Consider the following 18419-nt stretch of genomic DNA (forward strand, 5'->3'; position numbering starts at 1 on the left):
GTGCCCCAGAGCCCCTCTTGAGAGGATGTGGCTGCTTGGGGATGTTCCTTCCCTCCCCGGTGCCCGGGATCCACCCCGGAGGGGGTGTCGGGTACCCCCACACAAGAGCCAAAGCTGTTGGGGGCCATCCCAATTTCCCCAGCTCGTTGGGAGAGAGGATGGGGGGGCTCCACTGTGGGGGGATGAAGCCTGAGCAAGGGCAGGTCACTCATCGTCTCCGCCCCATGTCCCCACAAATCCTTCCCAGCTGGCGGGACGCAGCCCCCACCCCCCGCCTCTGGCCACGGCCACGGCCGCTGCGGAAATGAAACCCAGCTGGACGGCGAGACCGAGCCCGGCCCCGGCCCCGTGGCCGATGGGACCCCCGGCTGTGGGGCAGGAGGGAACCCACGTGCCCCAAGACCTCTGCTGTGCTGCCGCAGCGGGACCCTGCCCTGGCCCTGATGGCTGGAAAGGCTGAGCTGGAGCAGAGACAGAGCAAAAGGAATGAAATCGGGATTTATTGAAAGGATTTACTTCGGGCAGTGTGAGAGCCCGGCCGGGGCTACACCCAAATCAAATCTAAGATGGATCCTAGTCACGAGTTTTACACTTTTATAAGTTTCGGTTCATCTACATCTTGGGGTCAATTGTCCAAGCACAGCCCCAGGCTATGAAGTCTCAGCCCCCTGGCTCGCCCCCTTTCCCTCTCCTTTGTTTCTGCTTTTTGAGTACTGGGTGTCCTTGATTCTCCAGCTGGGAAGGAATTGTTTTGTCACTCCCCTGTGAGGAGAACTCACTAACACCTAATATGAAACTTCAGTTACACACTAAGCAGCAGAGATTCTGATAAATGTAAAAGCTAAAACCCAAGGCATCAGCCCAGGACCCTTACTCGGCTCCAGGACCCTGCCCTGGCCTTGGGACCTTTTCTCAGTCCCGGGACTCTGCCCTAGCCACGGGAACCTACCCCTGTTCCAGCCCACGCCAGGTCCCCAGCCCCATCTGGAGGGACCCAAGCGAAGCCCCCGGGACCCTGACCCGCACCCCGCACCCGCCGGGGGCTGGGGCCCGGCCGGCTGCTTCTCATTTCCAGGGCCATAAACCCCTTTAACGACCGGCCATTTATAACGGCTGTAAAGCCCTTAATCACCGCCAAACCCAGCCCAGACACAAAGGCTCCCGTCTGCTCCTCCGCCCTCCCACCTTCCTCTGGATTTTGGGGCTCTGACAGCTTTCCCACCCCCACCCGGGCCGTAGGGACGGGTGTGCAAGGCAGGAACGGGAGGGATGAACTCCCCACAACTCCTCAAGCTCCCGGCTCGTGGGATGCTCGGCCGTCCGCTCCCAGCACTGCGGGGGACCCGGATCTGCGCGTTTATCCCGAATAAAGGGGGAAGGGCCCCTTTATGTACACCCCAAAACCCTCCCTCGGGCTCTAGCGCCCCGAGCCAAGCGCAGCCACGTAAACACGAGGAAACACTGGAAAAAGTGACGCACGTCGGGGGATCGGGGCCGCGTCCAGCCCGGCGGGGGCGGGGGGATGCCCCAAGCCGGCTGCGGGCTCGGCACCGGCACCGCTCCCGGAGCTGCTCGCTCACAGCAACACCAGGGACCGCTGGTGGTTCAAGCGGAAAAGGGGGTGCCCAGAGCCGGGGAAGGGGCCAGCTCGTCCCTGGCATGAAGAGGAGGCGGAGGAAGAGCCCGCGGGACGCAGATGTCGGAGGGTGCCGGGTGACGGCAGCGCCCCGGGGACCCGCCCGGAGCCCTCGGGCCGGCAAGGGGCTCCTCCCCACCGCCACCAAAGGGAAGAGCTCTTTAAGAATTTCTTTTTAATTAGGATTTTGCACATAAACCTTTCAGTTCAAAGCATTTCCCGTGTCGGGCTCGGGCGCCTTCAGGCTACGGCCACCCTCCGGTGCCGGGGTCGTCCCTGGGGCAGCCCGGGGGGGGATCGGGCAGGCAAATGGGGCGATGCTGCTCCCCATGGCCGGGTTTGTCCCGCCCCTTGCACAATGAGGAAGGTGGAACTTAACCACCAACGAAAGCAGCTCCCAGAGCGGAGTGGGGACTTTCCACAGGGATCTGAGTTCTACCCGCGTCCCGGGGCATATCGGCAGTTCCCGGCGCTGACAGAGGTAGTTTTGGGAAGAGGAAGGAGCCCGCTCCATTCCCAAAGCCCCAGTGATGGGGGCTGTGCTCAGGATGCCCCAATGTCTCTCCCGGATCAGGACCAAGAGCAGCCCCGAAGTGTTTGGGGGGTGCAGGGTCCCAGAGACCCCTCTTGGGGCAGGCACCATCCCAGGCCCTCCCCACATCCTGGGGAGAACAGGGAGGAACAGCAGGAGCACAACAAGGCACATCAGGCTTGGGGACGAGGGACGTCACACCTGGCTCCTCATCATCCAAGGACTGAGGCAGCCCCTCAGCACTCACAGGACCCTCGAGGGGCAGGACTAGGCCTGGGGACATCACTGTGAGCACCCCCAGAGGCAGGACCGGGCTGGGGCTGTCACTGTGAGCCCACCCCAGAGGCAGGACCGGGCTGGGGGTGTCACTCTGACCCCCCAGGATGTCACTTCTGCTCCATGTTCTGTAGCAGGTGCTGCTCCCATTCCTCCTCCACCACCTTGTAGAGCTCCATGGTGGCTCGGGCATCCTCCACCGAGGAGTGACCTTTTTTCCCTACCTGTGGGGACAGACAGAAATCATCACAGCTCCCATTTTGGGGGCAGCCAGAACTAGGGGAGAGGGGATGTACAGAGATTAGGGAGTGCAGGTAGCTATGGGGCAATGCATGCAGCAAGGGTGGGGGGATGCATGGAGATGAGGGAGTGCAGGAAGATTTGGGGGTGCAGGTGGAGGAAGGTGTGACAATCAGGATATACAGGGGGCTGCAGGCAGATTAGGGGATGTAAGCAGCCCTGGGAGGGTGCAGGCAGCTTGGGTGAGCAGATGCAGGGAGATGAGGGAGGGTGCAAGTAACTGTGGGTGGGGTACAGGCAGAGCTGGGGATGCAGGCAGATTTGGGAGGATACAGGCAGGATGAGAGGGATGCATGAAAGTAAGAGAGTGCAGGCAGATTTGCGGGTATGGGAAGCTCTGGGGGGATGCACGGAGCTTAGGGAAATATAGGCAGATTTAGGGATACAGAAAAACCTGGGGAGGTGCAGGCAGTGCTGTGGGGTGTGCATAGATATTAAGGGGAAAAGAGCAGGAAAAAGCCCCTCAAGACTGCAGAGGTTGAGCTGAGGGTTCCCCCCCTCCCCCAGGCTGCTTTCCAGGGAAAGGGAAACTGAGGCACGGGGCTGCATTGCTCCAGGACTGGCAGCAATGGCTGAACTCAGAGTGCCTTGGATCTTCTCCCAGGGATGGCCTTCACTCCTCTCTGTCTCCCTGGCATGGTACAGGGGGTTCCCACATCCTGGCCACGGTACCTGGATGTCCTGGTTCAGCAGTGCTTTGGTGAGGCGCTTCAGGGAGATGGACACGTTCTCTGGGAAGCCACCACGGCGGTTCAGCAGGGGGATCTGGGACGTGTCCCGGGTGAGAGCTTTGGGGTGGGAGTAATGGAGCGCCTTGAAGTCGTTGTGGATGGCATGGCCGACCACGACCTTCCCAGCAAGGACCCGCAGCACCTGCAAAAGAGGAGGAGGTTGAGACCCCCAGCAGCACCTTCCATGCTCCATGGGAGGTTTCTGCCCCCCAAGAATGGGGCAGCCCCATGAGGCAGAGCTGTGGGGCTGAATGGGAGCAGTGCAGCGTGGGGTCAATCCCTGTTGCCCCACAGGGCAGGTGGGGACATGGCAGCTCTGCACCTCCACACAGCCACTGAGCTGCAGAGCTCGACCCTGTGCCCCCACCCCGTGGCCCTGCAACCGTTCACTCCCTGCTCCAGACCACGAATCCAGCCCTGCACCCTCAGCCCCACAAACCCTTCCCCTGGCCCAGCATCCCCAGCCCAGGAGATGCAGAGCCAGGCCTTGCAGCCCCTCACCTGCAGCCCACAAACCCAGCTCTGAGCCCCGTATTCAAGCCCTGCAGCTCACCACCTACCTCCTCACCCTCCATTACTCACCCTGCAGCCACTCCCTCCCACCCCTGCACTGCACCTCATGTCCCCCCGCCCCAGCCCCTGAGCTGCAGAGCCCAGCCTCACATCCCCCAGCCCCGGTTCTGCATCTCCCACGGCTGCAGCCCCCACCCCATTCCCGGAGATCCCCGCACCTCCCGCTGTGCCCTGCGGAAGGGCACGGCGTTGGCCATGTGCCGCGGGCGGATCCCGCTCCAGCGGGTCCGGTAATCCACGATGGGCGCCTCGGGCCGCACGTACTGATCGTACACGACATCACCCTCGTAGGTGACGATGCTGCACCGGGCCAGGGCGCTCGTGCGCCCGCCGGGCCCCGTGCCCACCATCTCACAGTCCAGGGCCACCAGCTTGGAGGGCGCCGGCGGGGCACCGTCGGTCTTGGAGGTGCCCCGAGGTGCCCCCCGACCCTTCCCTTTGGTCTTAGCGGGATCACCAGTTCCACTAGAGTCGTTCTGGGATGCTGGGGAGTCTCCGACAGCGTTGGCAGAGCCCCGAGCCGTCCCCCGACTCTTCCCCTTGGTCTTAGCGGAAGCATCAGTCCTACTGGGGCCGTTCCGGGAGACCGCGGGGCATCGGGAGGCGGCGGCGGCATGGCCGTTCTCTTTGGGGCACGACCTGGGCTGGCCCGAGCGTGGCTTCCTCGGGCCGCCCCCGGTCCCCCCGGTCCCCCGTCCTGGAGCCCGCAGGGGTCTGCCCAGTGTCGCCGGGAGCTGCTTCTGCCGCAGGACCCCCCGGCGCTCCAACTCTCGCCGCCGCCGCACGAAGCGCTGGTGCTTTAGGTTCCCCGGCTCCTTCTTCGGGCGGTGCTCGGGGGCGGTGAAGTCCACGTTGAGCACCAAATCGTCCATGGCGGGAGCAGGCCAGGCCCGCTACGGTGCGGAGAGGCGGCTCAGCGGAGGGGCCACTCGGTACCGGGGATTCCCGACACCCACGACTCCCGGCACCGGCACCGGCCCCGGGAGACCCTCAGTCCCACCCCCTGCACCTCTGCGCCCCGGAACCGGAAATGCCCGGGAGACACGCGGTCGGCCCGGTACCGGCAGTGACGTCATCTACGCGCGCCGTGGCGGGAACTCGGCGGCGCCGGGCGCTGAGGGGCGCGCGCGCGGGGGCACGGCGGCTCCATGACTGGTGACGTCAAAGCGACGTCACGGGGCATCGGCGACATGCCCGGTGTCCCGGACGGCCCGGTGACGTCACGGGTGCTCGAGGGTGAGCGATGCCCCTGGGTGATGTCGTGGCTCCGGGGGGTGTCTCGGTGTGGGGGGTGGTGGTGTCACAGCTGCATGACGTCATAGCAAGAGGGGGTTATCGCGTCATCGACTGACGTCACTGCCTGATGACGTCGTATGGCTGCTGAATGGGATGGGCAGAGCCGGGGAAGGGGTGAGACCTGGGGGGTGATGTGAGAGTGCCAGAGCTCATGTCCCAGGTGACGTCAGAGTGGCAGGGCTGATGTCCCCGTGCCGCCCCAGGAGCTGCCATGGCAGCCGCCCCCCATCCCGCCCCACACCTGCAGCAGCACCTGGAGCAGTCCCCGGAGCAGCGCCGAGCCGCCTACATCATCCGCCTCCTGACGCTGTACCGGCCCCTGCTCGACGCCTTCATCATTGTGAGTGTCCCAAAGCTGTCCCCGGGCTGTGACCCCCGGGCTATGACCCTGGGCTGTGTTCCTCACGCTGACCCCGCTCCCTGCAGGATTTCTTCACCGAGGGTCTGTGGGCACAGCTGCCCCCAGCCTGGCAGCCCGCCCTGGCCAGTGCCACTCCTGCGCAGCTGGCCGGGCTCCTGAGGGGCCAGGGGGGCCCAGGGGCTGCCTGGCCCCTGTCCCTCCTGGCATTTGCCGCTGCTGCCCGGGCCCTTGCCTTCCCTCGGGGGTGCCCAGGAGGGTCCCCGCGCCCCCCATGCCAGAGCTCCCACCTGCACCCGCTGCTCCGCCGCCACGTCAAGCCCAAAAAGCAGCACGAGATCCAGCGCCTGAGCAAGGTGGGTGCCCCTCCCAACCCCCTGAGACCTCCCAGCTCACCCCAGCCCCCTGACAGCCCCCCTTCCCCATAGCTGCTGCAGGGGCTGAGCCAGGCCACCGGCTGCGAGCGTGTGGTGGATATTGGAGCAGGCCAGGTAAGAGCAGAGGGACACGGAGGGGTCTCAGGGGATCCCCCGCACCCGAGCTGAGCTTGTGTCCCCCCCACAGGGCCACCTTTCCCGGTTCCTGGCCTTTGGCCTGGGCCTGTCGGTCACTTCAGTGGACAGCGATGGCCGCCTGGTGGGCCTGGCTGAGCGCTTTGACCAGGAGCTGCTGCGGGAGCTGGGAAAAACGAAGGGGCTGGGACACAAGAGGCCCCCCCAGCACCCCCTCACCCCCCGGGCCCCACAGCACGTGGCTGGGCGCCTGGACCCCGCAGCTCCCTGGGGGGAGTTCCTGCTGCCCCCCAACCCCCCAGCACCCGGCCCCGCTGCCCGGAACCCACTGGGGGGCCCGGGAGGCTCTGAGGACGGGGGGCAGGTGCTGGTCACGGGGCTTCACGCCTGCGGGGACCTCAGCCCGGCCCTGCTGTGCCACTTCACCCGCAGCCCTGCTGTGGCTGCCGTGGCCTTGGTGGGCTGCTGCTACATGAAGCTGTCAACCGCCCCGCAGCCCCCCGGATGCCCCCTGGGCTACCCCCTGAGTGCCTCAGTGGCTGCACTGCCGGGCCACCAGCTGTCCTACCGGGCACGGGAGGCCGCGTGCCATGCACTGGAGGAGTTTGAGGGGCGGCTGCGGGGGGGCAGCCCCCACCTGCGGGCCCACTGCTACCGTGCCGTGCTCGAGAGCCTCATCTGCACCGCCGACCCCAGCAAGAGGCACCTGGGCCTGCAGCCAGGCAGGAAGGCACATGCCCTCAGCTTCCCCCAGTGAGTTTGGGCAGTGGGACCCCCTTCTGCATCCCCTGGTGGTCCCCAGTGAGTCTAAGGAGGTGGGACCCTTTTCTGGGACATCTGCTGGCTCTGAGTTTGGGGACAGAGGAACCCATTCTGGGATGTCTCCTAGCCCTCTATGAGTTTGGGGAGGGAGGACCCTTTTATGGAACTCCCCGTGTGAGTTTAGGGGGTAGGGACACCATTGTGTCCCCTTCTGGCCCTGCAGTGAGTTTGGGGAGGGGGAGCCTCCTTTTGGGACCCTGTTCATGAGTGTGGGCAGTCGGGTCAACCTCCTGTGTTCCCTCCTGGTCCTGCATTGAGATTGGGGAGAGGGGGAGGACTCCCTTCTGGGATCCTTCTCATGAGTTTGGGGATGGGGGAGTCCTATCTGGGACTCTCCTGCCTCCTTTCATGACAGATACGCCCACCTGGGGCTGCCCCTTGCGGGACTGGACCCAGCGAGGATCCCACTGGACTCGGAGGCTGTGGGGGCCATGCTGGAGCAGCAGCACAAGGTGGTGGCATTCTGCACCCTGGGGCAGCTTCTGGCACCTGTCGTGGAGACCCTCATCCTGCTCGACCGTCTGCTCTACCTCCGGGAGCAAGGTGGGTGTGGGTGGAGGTGCCACCCCCTCCTCTGTTTCCTCTCTCCCTGGACCCCTCTCTCCGCTCTCCCCTGACTCTCCTTTCCCTTTTTCCCAGGTTTCCACTGTGCCCTTGTGCCCCTCTTCAACCCCCAGTTCTCCCCACGGAACCTGGTGCTGGTTGCTGCACGGACACCACTGGCCACAGTGCTGGCCGTGCTAGACAAGGACAGAGAAGACAGGGACAGCAGTGAGGACAGGCACAGCAATGAGGATGAGGATCTGGGGGAAGCAGAGTCCCCCAGGGAAGGGCAGAGCCCCCACAGCCCTGGGCACAGACCACAATAAACTCAGGATTTTTATGGTCCAAGACTGGCTGTGAGTGAGCCAGTGATGCACCAAAAGCACTGCATGTTACAAACAGAAAATCAAGGGGGGGTGTTTATTGCAGAGCCCGGCTCAGGGGGCTTCTGGCTCCCCCAGTTAATACCAGTAGGATTTCTTGGCCCGGCGTGTCTCCACGATCCCCATGGCATCCATGATCTCCTCCTCAAAGGTCTTCAGGGATGGCCGGTACGTCTTGGCCAGCGCATCCTCCTCCGACGTGTCCTTGGGGCCATCTGCGTGGGTGAGGGGACAGCAATGACCCTCTGTGTCCCCTGCCACATCCCCCCAGCCTCTGCTGCCATCCCACTCACCGATCCACTGCTCAGGGACGATGCCATCCTCGCGTGGCTGCGGGGGCACGGGCAGGATGCGGCCGCTGCGCAGTGACACGCGGACACGCTCGCCCTCCTCCGTGTACCGCCACTCCACCTCTGTCGGCTTCCTGCGGGCACACGGCGTTGGCAGGGGGCAGGACTGAGGTGGGGAGCAGCGCTGGAGTCCCCTCAGCACCACCCAGGCCATTACCGGTCCTCAGGGTCCACCAGGGAGATCTGGCTGAGCAGCAGGGGTGCCTCGCTGGCGATGTAGGTCCCGGAGTACTTGGCTGTGCGGTTGACGTAGCGATAGTGCTGCAAGGGCACGGGGGTCACTGAAAGGCTGGGGAGGCCACGGGCTCCCCACAGCCTCCTCCAGCCCTCCCTGCTCCAGCCTCACCGTGTTCAGTCCTTCCACCGCCACCCAGTTGCGAGCTTGCACCACCTGGGTGACCATTCCCTGCTTCCCCGCGTCCTTCCCGACCAGGACCTGGACCTGCGGTGGAGAGAGGGGCAGAGGTGGGACCCCCCCCAGCCCAGCTGCCAGGCAGGGGGGAACCTGGGGAGAAGGAGCCTCACCGTGTCACCCTTGAACACCTTCCAGTCGTCCTTGGCGATGGGTTCCACGAAGACCTTGCGGCGGCGCTGCCCCGGGGGGTTGCGGAGCCGGGCGGCCATGGACTCGGGGGGCCACATGCCGTGCCGGTAGCCCGGGGGCAGCCGCGGCCGTGCCGCGCTCAGCAGGGCCGAGAGCCGCATGGTGCTGGGGACTGGGAGCCCAGGGGGGCCACTGAGTCCCCTGCGGACACCCCTCATGCTCCCCAGGGTCATGTGTGTTCGGGGCTGGGCGAGATGCAGGGGTCCGGCAGAGCCCACCCACCACCAAAGGGGAGTCACCCCCACCCATCCAGGCCCTGAAAGAGCCCCCCCGAGAGGTATCAAAGCGTCTGGCAGAGCAGCCCCCCGCAAAAGGCACCCAGGGATCCCGCAGACCCTCACCACCTTAAAGGGGACCCAGTCCCCAGCAGATCCCCACACCCCCAAAAAGGGGATGCAGGTACTGGCAGAGCCATCCCTCAGCCATGAAGGGACCCAGGGCTCCCACGGGATAACCCCCCACCCAAAGGGAACCCAGGTATCCTGCAAAGCACCCTCCACTCCCAACGGGGACCCGCAGAGTCCCTCACTCCCCGAAGAGAACCAAGGAGTCACACAGACATCTTCCCTTTCCCCAAAGGGGAACACGGGCGTCCCACAGACCCGGAGACCACCTCGCCAAAGAGAACCCAGAGGTCCCATAGACTCCATTCCCCTGAAGAGCATATACGGACATCGGCAAAGCCTCCTCCACCCCCGAAGGGTCCCATGGATATCGCAAAGGCCTCCCTCACTCCCAAAGAGAACCCGCAGAGCCCCACCACTAGCCAAAGGGAACCCAGGGGTCCTGCAGAGCACAACCCCTCCACGCCGTCGGAAACGACACCCAGGCAGTCCGGCAGAGCTCCGGCCGCCCCCAAAGAGCCCCAAACCCCGGAAAACCCCTCCAATATCCCCGAAAGGACCCCGCTGAACCCCCTGGCGCCCACAGCAATCCCAGACCCCGACCCGGCTCACCTGAGGGGCACCCGCCAAGCGCGGGGTGGGCGTGGCCCGGCGCAGCGCAGGCCCGGACGCGGCGCTGCCGTGGCGCGCTGCTCCGCCTGGGAGCGCTGCTGAGGCAGCGCCCGGCGCAAGGCCCGCCGGGAGGCGTAGTCCTCCCGCGGGGCACGCCGGGAGGTGTAGTCCCGCCGCGGGGCACGCTGGGGGCCGTAGTCCCGCCGCCCCCGGTATCCCCCGCCCCTCCGTTCCCTCAGCCCCGCCGCAGCTCCCGCGGCGCTCCGGCCCACGGTGAGCGGCTGCCGGGAGCTGTAGTCCTGACGGGGCTGGCGCCCGGCCACGGCTCCATTTTCTGCTGCCGCCCTCTCTGTCCCCGGGGCTGGTCCAGGGGCAGGGGAGGGTGTCCGCTGTCCCCGCTGCAGGGAGCCAGGCACGGCCAAATTCCCCCGGTTTGGCCTCTCCTCGCTGGGTTGTGTGTTTGGAACGGCGTGCCCAGAGAATGGACACGGCCCCAAGCCTGCCACAGCTCAAGCAGCATTTGGACAAGGCCCTCAGGTACAGGATATGATTCTGTGCAGGGCCCTGGAGCTGGACTCGCTTATCCTGACGGGTTCCTCCCTGCTCAGGATATTCCACTATTTCAGCATAGGAGTGCTTGGAAACCCTAGGATGTTGGAATTGGGGGGCATTTTGGGGTGTCCTGTGCAAGGCCAGGGCTCGATGATCCCTGTGGGTCCCTTCCAGCTCAGGATATTCCATGATTTCATGATCCTAAAGGTCAAGGAGAGTTTAGACAATGCTCGTGGATGCTGGAATTTTGAGGTGTTGTGTGCAGGGTCAGGAGTAGGATTTGTTCCTTCTGTGTCCCTTCCAGGGCATTCTATGATTCTGTAGTTACTATTTTAGCTCCCCTCCAAAACCTTCCCCTGGTTCGTTCCCTGCCCCAGCCCCATCTCTCCCTCTGATTCATGTGCTCACTCCCCCCACCCCAGAGCTGCCAGAGGGGCTCTGGCAGCCCCACCTCTCTGGGCAGCCCAAAGGGTCCCAAAACCACCCGTGCAGGGGGGTCCAGGGGCTAACCCAGGGCCCACAGGTGCTTTAAAAAGGCAAGATTTGCTTTTATTTCAAATCAACTGCTCAGCCCCAAGGAATCACTAATACAAAGCGTGCGCCCACAGCAGGGCAGGCACGGAGCGCTCGGGGTCAGTACCGGGCTGCTCTGCATTCCTTTCTTTTTTTTTGTAGTTTTTTTTTTCTTTTTTTTTCCTTTTGAAATTTCATTTTGGGGTGGTTTCTCTCGTCCGGAGCTCCGGACACGACGAGCCGGCGTGGGCGACGCGGGGCAGCACCCAGGACCCGGCAGGGAAGGATCAGCTCGCCGGGGAAGCCACTACAGGCTGTGGGGGCCAAGAAGAGACCCAGGTTCTTGGTCAGACCCTGGGGTGCCAGGGATGCCCCCAAGGCTGGAGGCTGTGGGGACAGGGGTCACCGCACCACCCTCACCTCTCCTTGTGGTCTCTGATCTCCTCCTTGCCCTCCTGCTTGGCTTCGTTGGCGTCTGGTGCGTCGGCGGCGTCACTGTTCTTCTCCCCGTCACCTGGGTTGGCTTTGGGCTCCTCCTTGGGGGCCTCTTCGTTATCCACCTTCTTGTCCCCTTCCTGCCCCTCTGCATCCTTGGGGCGTTTGGGGGAGTCCTGGGTGGGGGCAGCTCAGGTCAGCCCAGCCCCCTGTCACCCACATCCCCATTCCCAGCAGCCTACCCAGTACCTCCAAAGCATCTTCTGCTTTTCTCTTGATCCCGGCTTTCTCGTTCTTCTCCTTGGACTGCTCGTCGATCACCAGCTTCCCCTCCTCATCACTGCTGCCCTCTGCATTGCCCTTCTTCTCCCCATCTCCCTCCGGCTCCCGCTCAGCCGCCTCAGGGCAGCTCTTCTTCTGGGTGGGCTGTGGGAACAGGGGGAGTCACAGAGGGCACCCAGGAAGGAGGAATGGGGTGGGGGGTGGGATGGAGGCCCCCCAGCTCATCACACACCTGGTAACCGGAGGCTTTGACCGTGGGGGTGTTCTCAATCTCCCACAAACCTTCGCTGAACCCTTTCCGCTTGTTGGGTTTTCCAAACTTCTCCTTGCATTCCTCATAGGGGAAGAGATCTTTGGGCCCCAGGAATGCCCTGTGCCAGAGGAAAACAGTGAGGAGTGGGAGCAGGGGGGGATCTCACCTTTCCCAAACTCACTGGAACTGCCCATCTCGTAAGCCCCAGCTCCCACTCACGTTTCATGGGTCCCGAAGAAGAAGACTTGGTACTTATTGGAGGAGGATTTGACTGCAGCTTCTGGCATCTCATCAATCTGTGTGACACAAAGGACAGGCTTAGAGGAGAGGGCAGAAAACCTGGCGCTCCTCACACCCCAGGATATCACCCCCCTTCAGTGTCCTACCGATGGGCACAGCTCAGGAAAGGAAAATGTGATTCCTTGGGAATTCACCCACCGTCCAGAGACAGTGCTGGCAAGAAGTGGTCAGTAGAACAAATGGTTGTGCCCACCGGTGTGGGGGCCAGCAGGACTCCCCTTCTCCCACCCCCTCCCCCCTTAAGCTCTTGTCTAGACCAGCTCAGACACACTCAGCAAATTCAGGCACTGCCAGTGGAGCCACAGGCGTCGCCTCCAGCCTGGGCCAGGAATGGGGATCAGGGTGCCTGGGGGGATACCGTCCTGCTGCTGGGACACCCTGGCCAAAACGGGGTCACCAGACAAGGGGACGGCCTGGCGAGGGCTGTGGGGTCAAGCAGCAGCCGGTGCCAAGCCCACAGGCAGGTGCTGCTCCACCGAGCGTGAATAATCCCGAGGCGCCAAGCGGGAACGGAGCGAAAGCAACTCCGGCTGCTTTTTATAGCATCTAAAAATAACCCCCCCTGCAGCCAGCAGCCATAAATTCCCTGAGAAAACCTCAAAGGGAGGTGGAAGGAGCTGAAGGAGGATGCGGGTGGGGGTCTTGGGGCAGACACTGGTACGTCACCGGGCTGGAAGGTGCCAGCACAGGGATGCTGGGTCTCATTCCCAGCTCTGCTGACTCATGGCACAACCTTTCCTAAACCACCCTGCAGCTTGCCAAGCCTCAGTTTCCCCAGACAAGCAGGGCTGGGGTGTTGTGACAGGGTGGACCTGGCCAAGAGTTTCTCCTGATTTCCTTCTCAGAGCTAGGAATGGAATTAACACTTGCCCCTGTGCTTAGGGGCAATGTCCCAGGGGCAGATGGAGGGGATGGGACACTGGGAGGGGCTCTGTACAGGCACCAGAATGTGGTGGATGGTCGGTGTGATGTCCCACTCCAGGGTGGGATGTGCCTTTGTGCCATCCCCACTGCCCAAATGTGGTTTGGGGGCACCCAGGCTGTCCTGCATCAGGATCCAGGGGGTGTTTCAGGATTGGTGAAGTGCTCCCACCCAGCACCCTGGGACTACTGGCACTGTCATGCCCCAGTGCTGCCCACTCCTCAGAGGCACGGGGACATTCCAGGAGCAGGGACAGTCCCTAGCAGAGCAAAGGTCAGTCTGGCCCTTGCACCAGTCCCCAGCAGGACCCTGGCCCATGGTGGCAGCTGGGAGCAGCAGCTCCATCCCTGCGTGGCACCGAAGGTGGAGGAGGGGATGATGTGACTCAGAGGGGTGGCCACCAGCCCGGCCCAGCCCAGCCCAGCCGCGGATGGTGCTTCCCACAGGCCACATTCCTGCAGGTCACACTCCTGGGACAAAGCAACAAAGGCCCCATCAGCCCTGGAGCCCCTCAGGCAAGGACATGGAATCCAGACTCTTCCACCGCCAGGCTGGACAGAGACCCCATAGCCCCTTGCAGTGCCAGGACCCTGATGGAGATCCCCCAGCTGTGCCATTCCCCAAGCAATTTTCCAAATCTCCTTCCCCAAGGAAAGGCAGCACATGCAGAGGCACGGGCAGCAGGTCCAGGGATGGCTGCCCTGTGGCACTGTGTCCCCGAGCCAACTGCTGCCTGTCCCCAGCCCATGAACGGAGGGGCTCCATGGGACAGGGGAAAGCTGGGACCCCCCTGACAGTGGGATTCCCTGCCCAGCCCATTCCTGCAGCACCAGCCTTTTATCAGCCCCTCCTGCACCCCAAGGGGATGCGGTGGCTCTATCTGCATGGGCAGGCGGGGACAGGGGTGTGGGGACATGGGGCAGGCGGGTGACACCCCGCCAGGGACACCGATAGTGCAGGCGGGTGCAAACCCACCCAAAAACCCTGGGCTGCCCAAACTGCCCCATGAAAGGGGCCCAAGGCTTGTGGCACTGTCACGCCCCATGTCTGTTTGTCTGTCCCTGTCACTCACTGGACAGTGGCAGTGAGGGGAAACAGGGCTACAGTGCCAGGGTAAAGTCCACAGTGCCCATTTCTGTCCCCCCTTGCCAGCTCTGGCGAATGGCACTGGTGTCACAGCCCAGCCTTGCCCAGGGACCTGCATTCAGGGGCTGGGGGGATCTGGAAATGGGCTGGGACAGGTGCCCCGGGAGGGGAAGCTCTGGAGCGTGGCAGGGGAGGGACAGGCACGTACCCCTGCTCTGGACTCTGCCCCCAACCTCTGCTCTTCACCTTTGCAACTGGTCCATGGAGCATGGCTGGATGCAGCCTGCCCTGGGGCCGTGGGGGCTGGGAGTAGCCCCCTCCCTGCCTCAGTTTCCCCACTGCAGGACAAGGCTGGCAGTGAGCAGCTGGCTGTCAGGAAGGGGAATTAATTCGTGTGGGTCACACATGGTTGATGAAGCCCATGGTGGGGGGCACACGCACCAGGTGGGGGGCCTGTGGCACTCCTGAGTCCTTTGGGTGCACCCTTGCAGTCCCCAGGGCTCTTCTAAGCCCTTAGGCCATCACTGGCCCCCATCCCACCACCAGGCGGGCAGTGGGCAGCAAATTACCCAGAGTCTGCTCCAGAGGGTATGGCTAGCAGGATCCTGATGCCACCACACACCCAGCCACGGGAATAGGAGATGCTCAGGAAGGGAGATGTCAGTGGTGCCGGGATTCCCCAGCATGGTGCTGGTGCTCCTGTGCTGTCCCAGAACCCTGTACGGAAGAGGGGCTGCAGATCTGCCCGCAGCAGCAGGGAAGCACCAACGGGCAGGTGACAATGAGGGTCTGGCCTAAGGGACCCTGCAGAGAAGGGGAGAGGGGAAGAGGGAGGCAAGCATCATCTTCCAGGTGCAGCGACTCATCTCCCCACTCTCATGCCTCAGTTTCCCCTCTGTTTAATGCTGCCCTTCTCAGGGAGAGGTTTCCACTGGAGGCGGGGGCTGAGCTGCTGATGTTGGGGAACAGAGCCAGGTGCCATCCCCAGGGAAAGGCTCAGGGGAACAACCCTTCCCCCGCAGTGCTGCCACTCTCTCCTCCATTCCTTCCCCTATCTCCCTGCTCCAGCCACACCTGGCTGGAAACAAATATCCCAGCACACGCCACGCGTGGCCGGGTAACGTTTCATCACAGCAGCTGATTAGTCACGGGCAAGCCCTGCCTGCTTCACCCTGACCGATTAGTCACGGTGGGGACGGCTGCACCCCAAATCCCCGACGAACCAGTACCCCTGGGCTCGGGGACCCCAGCCTCCTGCTGTTTCCAGAGGGGGGAAAACCTGTTCCCTGCCTGCCCCAGCACCCCGAAACGCTCCTGCCATGATGTGATGGTGAAAGCAGGCTCCGGGAGATGAGTGGGGCGTGAAACCCGAGCGGGCCTGGGCGCACTCAGGCGCTAATTCGGTCCCCGGGAGCCGAGCCCGGCACGAGGCTCTGAGAGCCCCGACCCGGCGTCACCTCCGACCCAGCGGCTGTTCGGGAACCGGGCCGAACCCCGCTGCCACGAGATGGGTGGGAGAGGAGGAAGATGGGGCTGTGCTGGGGACCAGGGGAGCATCGCTTTCCACGCGGAGAGAAGCTGCGGTGGAAAAGCAGGCGGCGGTGGGAGCAGGCGCCGGGCTCCCAGGGATCCCTGTGGCTCCTCCTCGCAAAGCCGCTTTCAAATGCGCGTTGGGAGGCCAGTGCCAAATCCGAACGGCTCCCAACCCCCTCCCGGCCTCCCCGCCAGAACCCGACAAACCAAACAAAAGTTATTCAAATCCGGGAGGGGAAGGAGGAGGGGATGGGGGGGACGAGGGGATCCTAGGCCTTTAAAGCCCACCGCCCCATTCCTCCCCTTTTCCGCTCAATTTGGGGTTTCCAGGCAGCCCCAGTGCCCTTTGCAGCAAGGCCGGGAGGGGAGTGTGTGTGTGTGGGGGGGGGGAAACACTCCAAGGAAATTTTAAACTGCATCATCAACCGCTTAAAAATAACCAGCGCCGTGTTGTGCAGCCAGAGCTGCCCACGGGCCCCGGCCGGGGATCCGGCCCTGATGGCTTTGAGTTCATCCCAGGGGTCCCGGGCTCCTGGCACGGCCCCCCCAGGACCCTCTCGGGTGGGAGGGAGCCGGGGCACAGCGGCCAGGCCGGCACATGGTGGGGCCTGGACCCCCCACGCACCCTCCCCGTATGCACGGCACCCCCCCCCCCCCCGCTTTTCCCCGTCCTAAGTCCTCAATAATTCTATCGATTTTCTAAAGCCAAACTCCCGGCGAGCGCTGGCACCTCTCAGGCACCCGTGGCGAGAGGTAAGGCCACGAAGAGCCCGGGGGACACAGGCTCTGGGAGCTGCCGGCGAGGTCAGGGCTGGGGGGGTTTAGCTGAACCCCCCCTTGGGGTCCCCCCCAGATCATCACTGAAGCGCAGGGGGAGCGACCTGGCCCCTCCCCGGGGTCTCGCAATGGAGCGGGAAGGGCATCGTGGTGCGGCCCGACGTGGAGAAAAGGACCCCCCCCGGTACCGGGGGAGGGTGGGGGTCACCCCGGGGAGGGGCTCAGCCCGGGCTGGCCCAGCCTCGTGCTCCGCTGCTGGATGCGGCTCCGGTCACCGGCCGGCCCGAGGGGGGTCCCCACTCCCACGCGGTGGCAGAAGCCACGCGGTCTCCACCCGTGACCCCTCCCGGGAGAGAAATGAATAAACAGCACAAAAGGGGCCCTGGGGAGCTCGGGACGTTGTTTCCGACACATGAAATCCCCCCCGAAACCCAACGAAATGTCCCGAAAGCGCCTCCCCAAGCCTCGGCACCGAGTAACCCCCAAGTCCGCCGGGCCCGGCCTTACATAAGGTGCCGGCAAAGTTGGACCCCGGCCCCGGTGGAAGGGGAACGGGGGGGACTGAAGCCTGACCCCAATGTGGACACACCCCCCCCTCCGTTACACCGGGGCAGCCTGACCCCGGTGCGCGCCCTCCCCCCATTCCCCGGGCACGGCGGCCGCCCGCGTTATGCAACGGGGAGCACCGGAGGGAGCACCGGGGGGGCACCGGCGGGTCCCATCGCCCCCCACCCCTTCCCCAGCTCCTTACCCGGGCAGGCCAGTGCGGGTAACCCTTCATCTTGGCGAAGACCAGGTCCCCGCATTTGTATTCCTTCTGCCGGTTGGACCGGGACATCTTGGCTGGCGACTCCTCCCGGGACCGGGGGAGCGGGCGGGGGGGTGGGGGGGAGGGGAGGAGGGGGTTAGGGATGAAGTTTGGGAGGCAAAACCCGGCGAGGCAGGGATTAGCCAAAAAAAAAAAAAAAAAAAAAAAAAAACCAAAAAAAAAAACCAACCCAAAAAGAAAAAAAAAAAAAAAACCCTCCCTAATCCGAGGGGGGAGGCGCGGAGGCAGCGGCTGCTCTGCCCCCCGGCGCCCAGCCCGGGCGGGGGGCGGCGGCGGCCCCGGGGTCAGCGGCGGCTCGGCGCAGCGACGGAGGGCCCAAGCCCCATGCGGTTGTTTGTGTTTGAAATTCAATTGCTCCCTCCCTCCGCCACCCCCCCCTCCCCCCCCACCCTTCCCCTTCCTCCTCCTCTCCTCCTCCTCCTCCTCCTCCTCCCGGTGGATGCGCTCGGAGCTCGCCGGCTCGGCAGCGCTGCCTGGGCGCGCACACCCACCGCCCGCCCACGTGCGCCCTGCGCGGACCCGGCCCCCAAAATGTGCCCGGCTGCAGGTGGCCCTGGAGGGGGTGTGGATGCTTCCAGTGTCACGAGGGAGCGGGGACGAGGCGCGGGGTGGCGCCGGAGCGACGCCCTGCCGTGGGCTCGGCGTGGAAGTTGAGGGGTTCGGTGTAGAACCGGTGCAAATTCGGTGTGGCAGCGTGCAAAATCGATGTGAAACGGGCGTAAACCCATGCAGGACTAGTGCAAAGACGGTGCAAAAGCAGTGTAAAAGAGCACAAAAATGGTGTAAAAAACATGTAAAACGGTGCAAAACTATAATGCGAAACCATGAAAAACAAGTGTAAGTGCATAACCAGTATAAAACAGCACCAAAATGGTGTTAGCCCCTGTAAAACAGTGCAAAACTGGCATAAAATTGCGTAAAACCGTGCAAAATTGACATAAAATTATGTAAACACAGTGCAAAATTGGCATAAAGCTATGTAAAACAGTGAAAAACTGGATTTAAACCAGTTTTGCAAAACAGTGCAAAAGCTGCGTGAGACAGTACAAAACCTGTGTAGACCTA

General features: G+C 63.6%; 4 protein-coding genes across 5 annotated transcripts; 1 reads left to right on the forward strand and 3 right to left on the reverse strand.

The window, feature by feature from the left end:
- Positions 1-1794: 1794 nt before the first annotated feature.
- ISG20L2 (interferon stimulated exonuclease gene 20 like 2) lies at positions 1795-5060 on the reverse strand. The gene is made up of 3 exons (XM_014889326.2): positions 4207-5060; positions 3417-3617; positions 1795-2668 (listed from the first exon to the last, which is right to left on the reverse strand). The coding sequence occupies exons 1-3, from the start codon at positions 4918-4920 to the stop codon at positions 2555-2557; spliced, it is 1029 nt and encodes a 342-aa protein (XP_014744812.2). The 5' UTR covers positions 4921-5060; the 3' UTR covers positions 1795-2554.
- Positions 5061-5127: 67 nt separating this feature from the next.
- Positions 5128-7929, forward strand: METTL25B (methyltransferase like 25B). Its single transcript, XM_014889325.2, has 7 exons — positions 5128-5284; positions 5548-5684; positions 5771-6058; positions 6131-6193; positions 6267-6967; positions 7392-7579; positions 7676-7929. The coding sequence occupies exons 1-7, from the start codon at positions 5197-5199 to the stop codon at positions 7903-7905; spliced, it is 1695 nt and encodes a 564-aa protein (XP_014744811.2). The 5' UTR covers positions 5128-5196; the 3' UTR covers positions 7906-7929.
- Positions 7930-7971: 42 nt separating this feature from the next.
- Positions 7972-9987, reverse strand: MRPL24 (mitochondrial ribosomal protein L24). Of its 2 annotated transcripts, XM_088154720.1 has the most exons (6): positions 9873-9987; positions 8838-9028; positions 8659-8754; positions 8470-8573; positions 8256-8386; positions 7972-8177 (listed from the first exon to the last, which is right to left on the reverse strand). In XM_088154720.1, exons 2-6 carry the CDS (start codon positions 9015-9017, stop codon positions 8041-8043), a joined length of 648 nt encoding a protein of 215 aa, XP_088010846.1. In that variant the 5' UTR covers positions 9018-9028; positions 9873-9987; the 3' UTR covers positions 7972-8040. The 2 variants fall into 2 exon arrangements, with proteins under 2 accessions (XP_088010846.1, XP_014744858.2); XM_014889372.2 differs by lacking the exon at positions 9873-9987 and having other exon boundaries at positions 8838-9788.
- Positions 9988-10951: 964 nt separating this feature from the next.
- HDGF (heparin binding growth factor) lies at positions 10952-17711 on the reverse strand. Its single transcript, XM_014889371.2, has 6 exons — positions 17277-17711; positions 12127-12203; positions 11887-12025; positions 11622-11798; positions 11358-11548; positions 10952-11251 (listed from the first exon to the last, which is right to left on the reverse strand). Exons 1-6 carry the CDS (start codon positions 17361-17363, stop codon positions 11245-11247), a joined length of 678 nt encoding a protein of 225 aa, XP_014744857.1. The 5' UTR covers positions 17364-17711; the 3' UTR covers positions 10952-11244.
- Positions 17712-18419: the final 708 nt, after the last annotated feature.

Source organism: Sturnus vulgaris, chromosome 31 (assembly GCF_052056855.1).
Source record: "Sturnus vulgaris isolate bStuVul1 chromosome 31, bStuVul1.hap1, whole genome shotgun sequence".
In the NCBI taxonomy this organism is placed as follows: Eukaryota; Metazoa; Chordata; class Aves; order Passeriformes; family Sturnidae; genus Sturnus; species Sturnus vulgaris.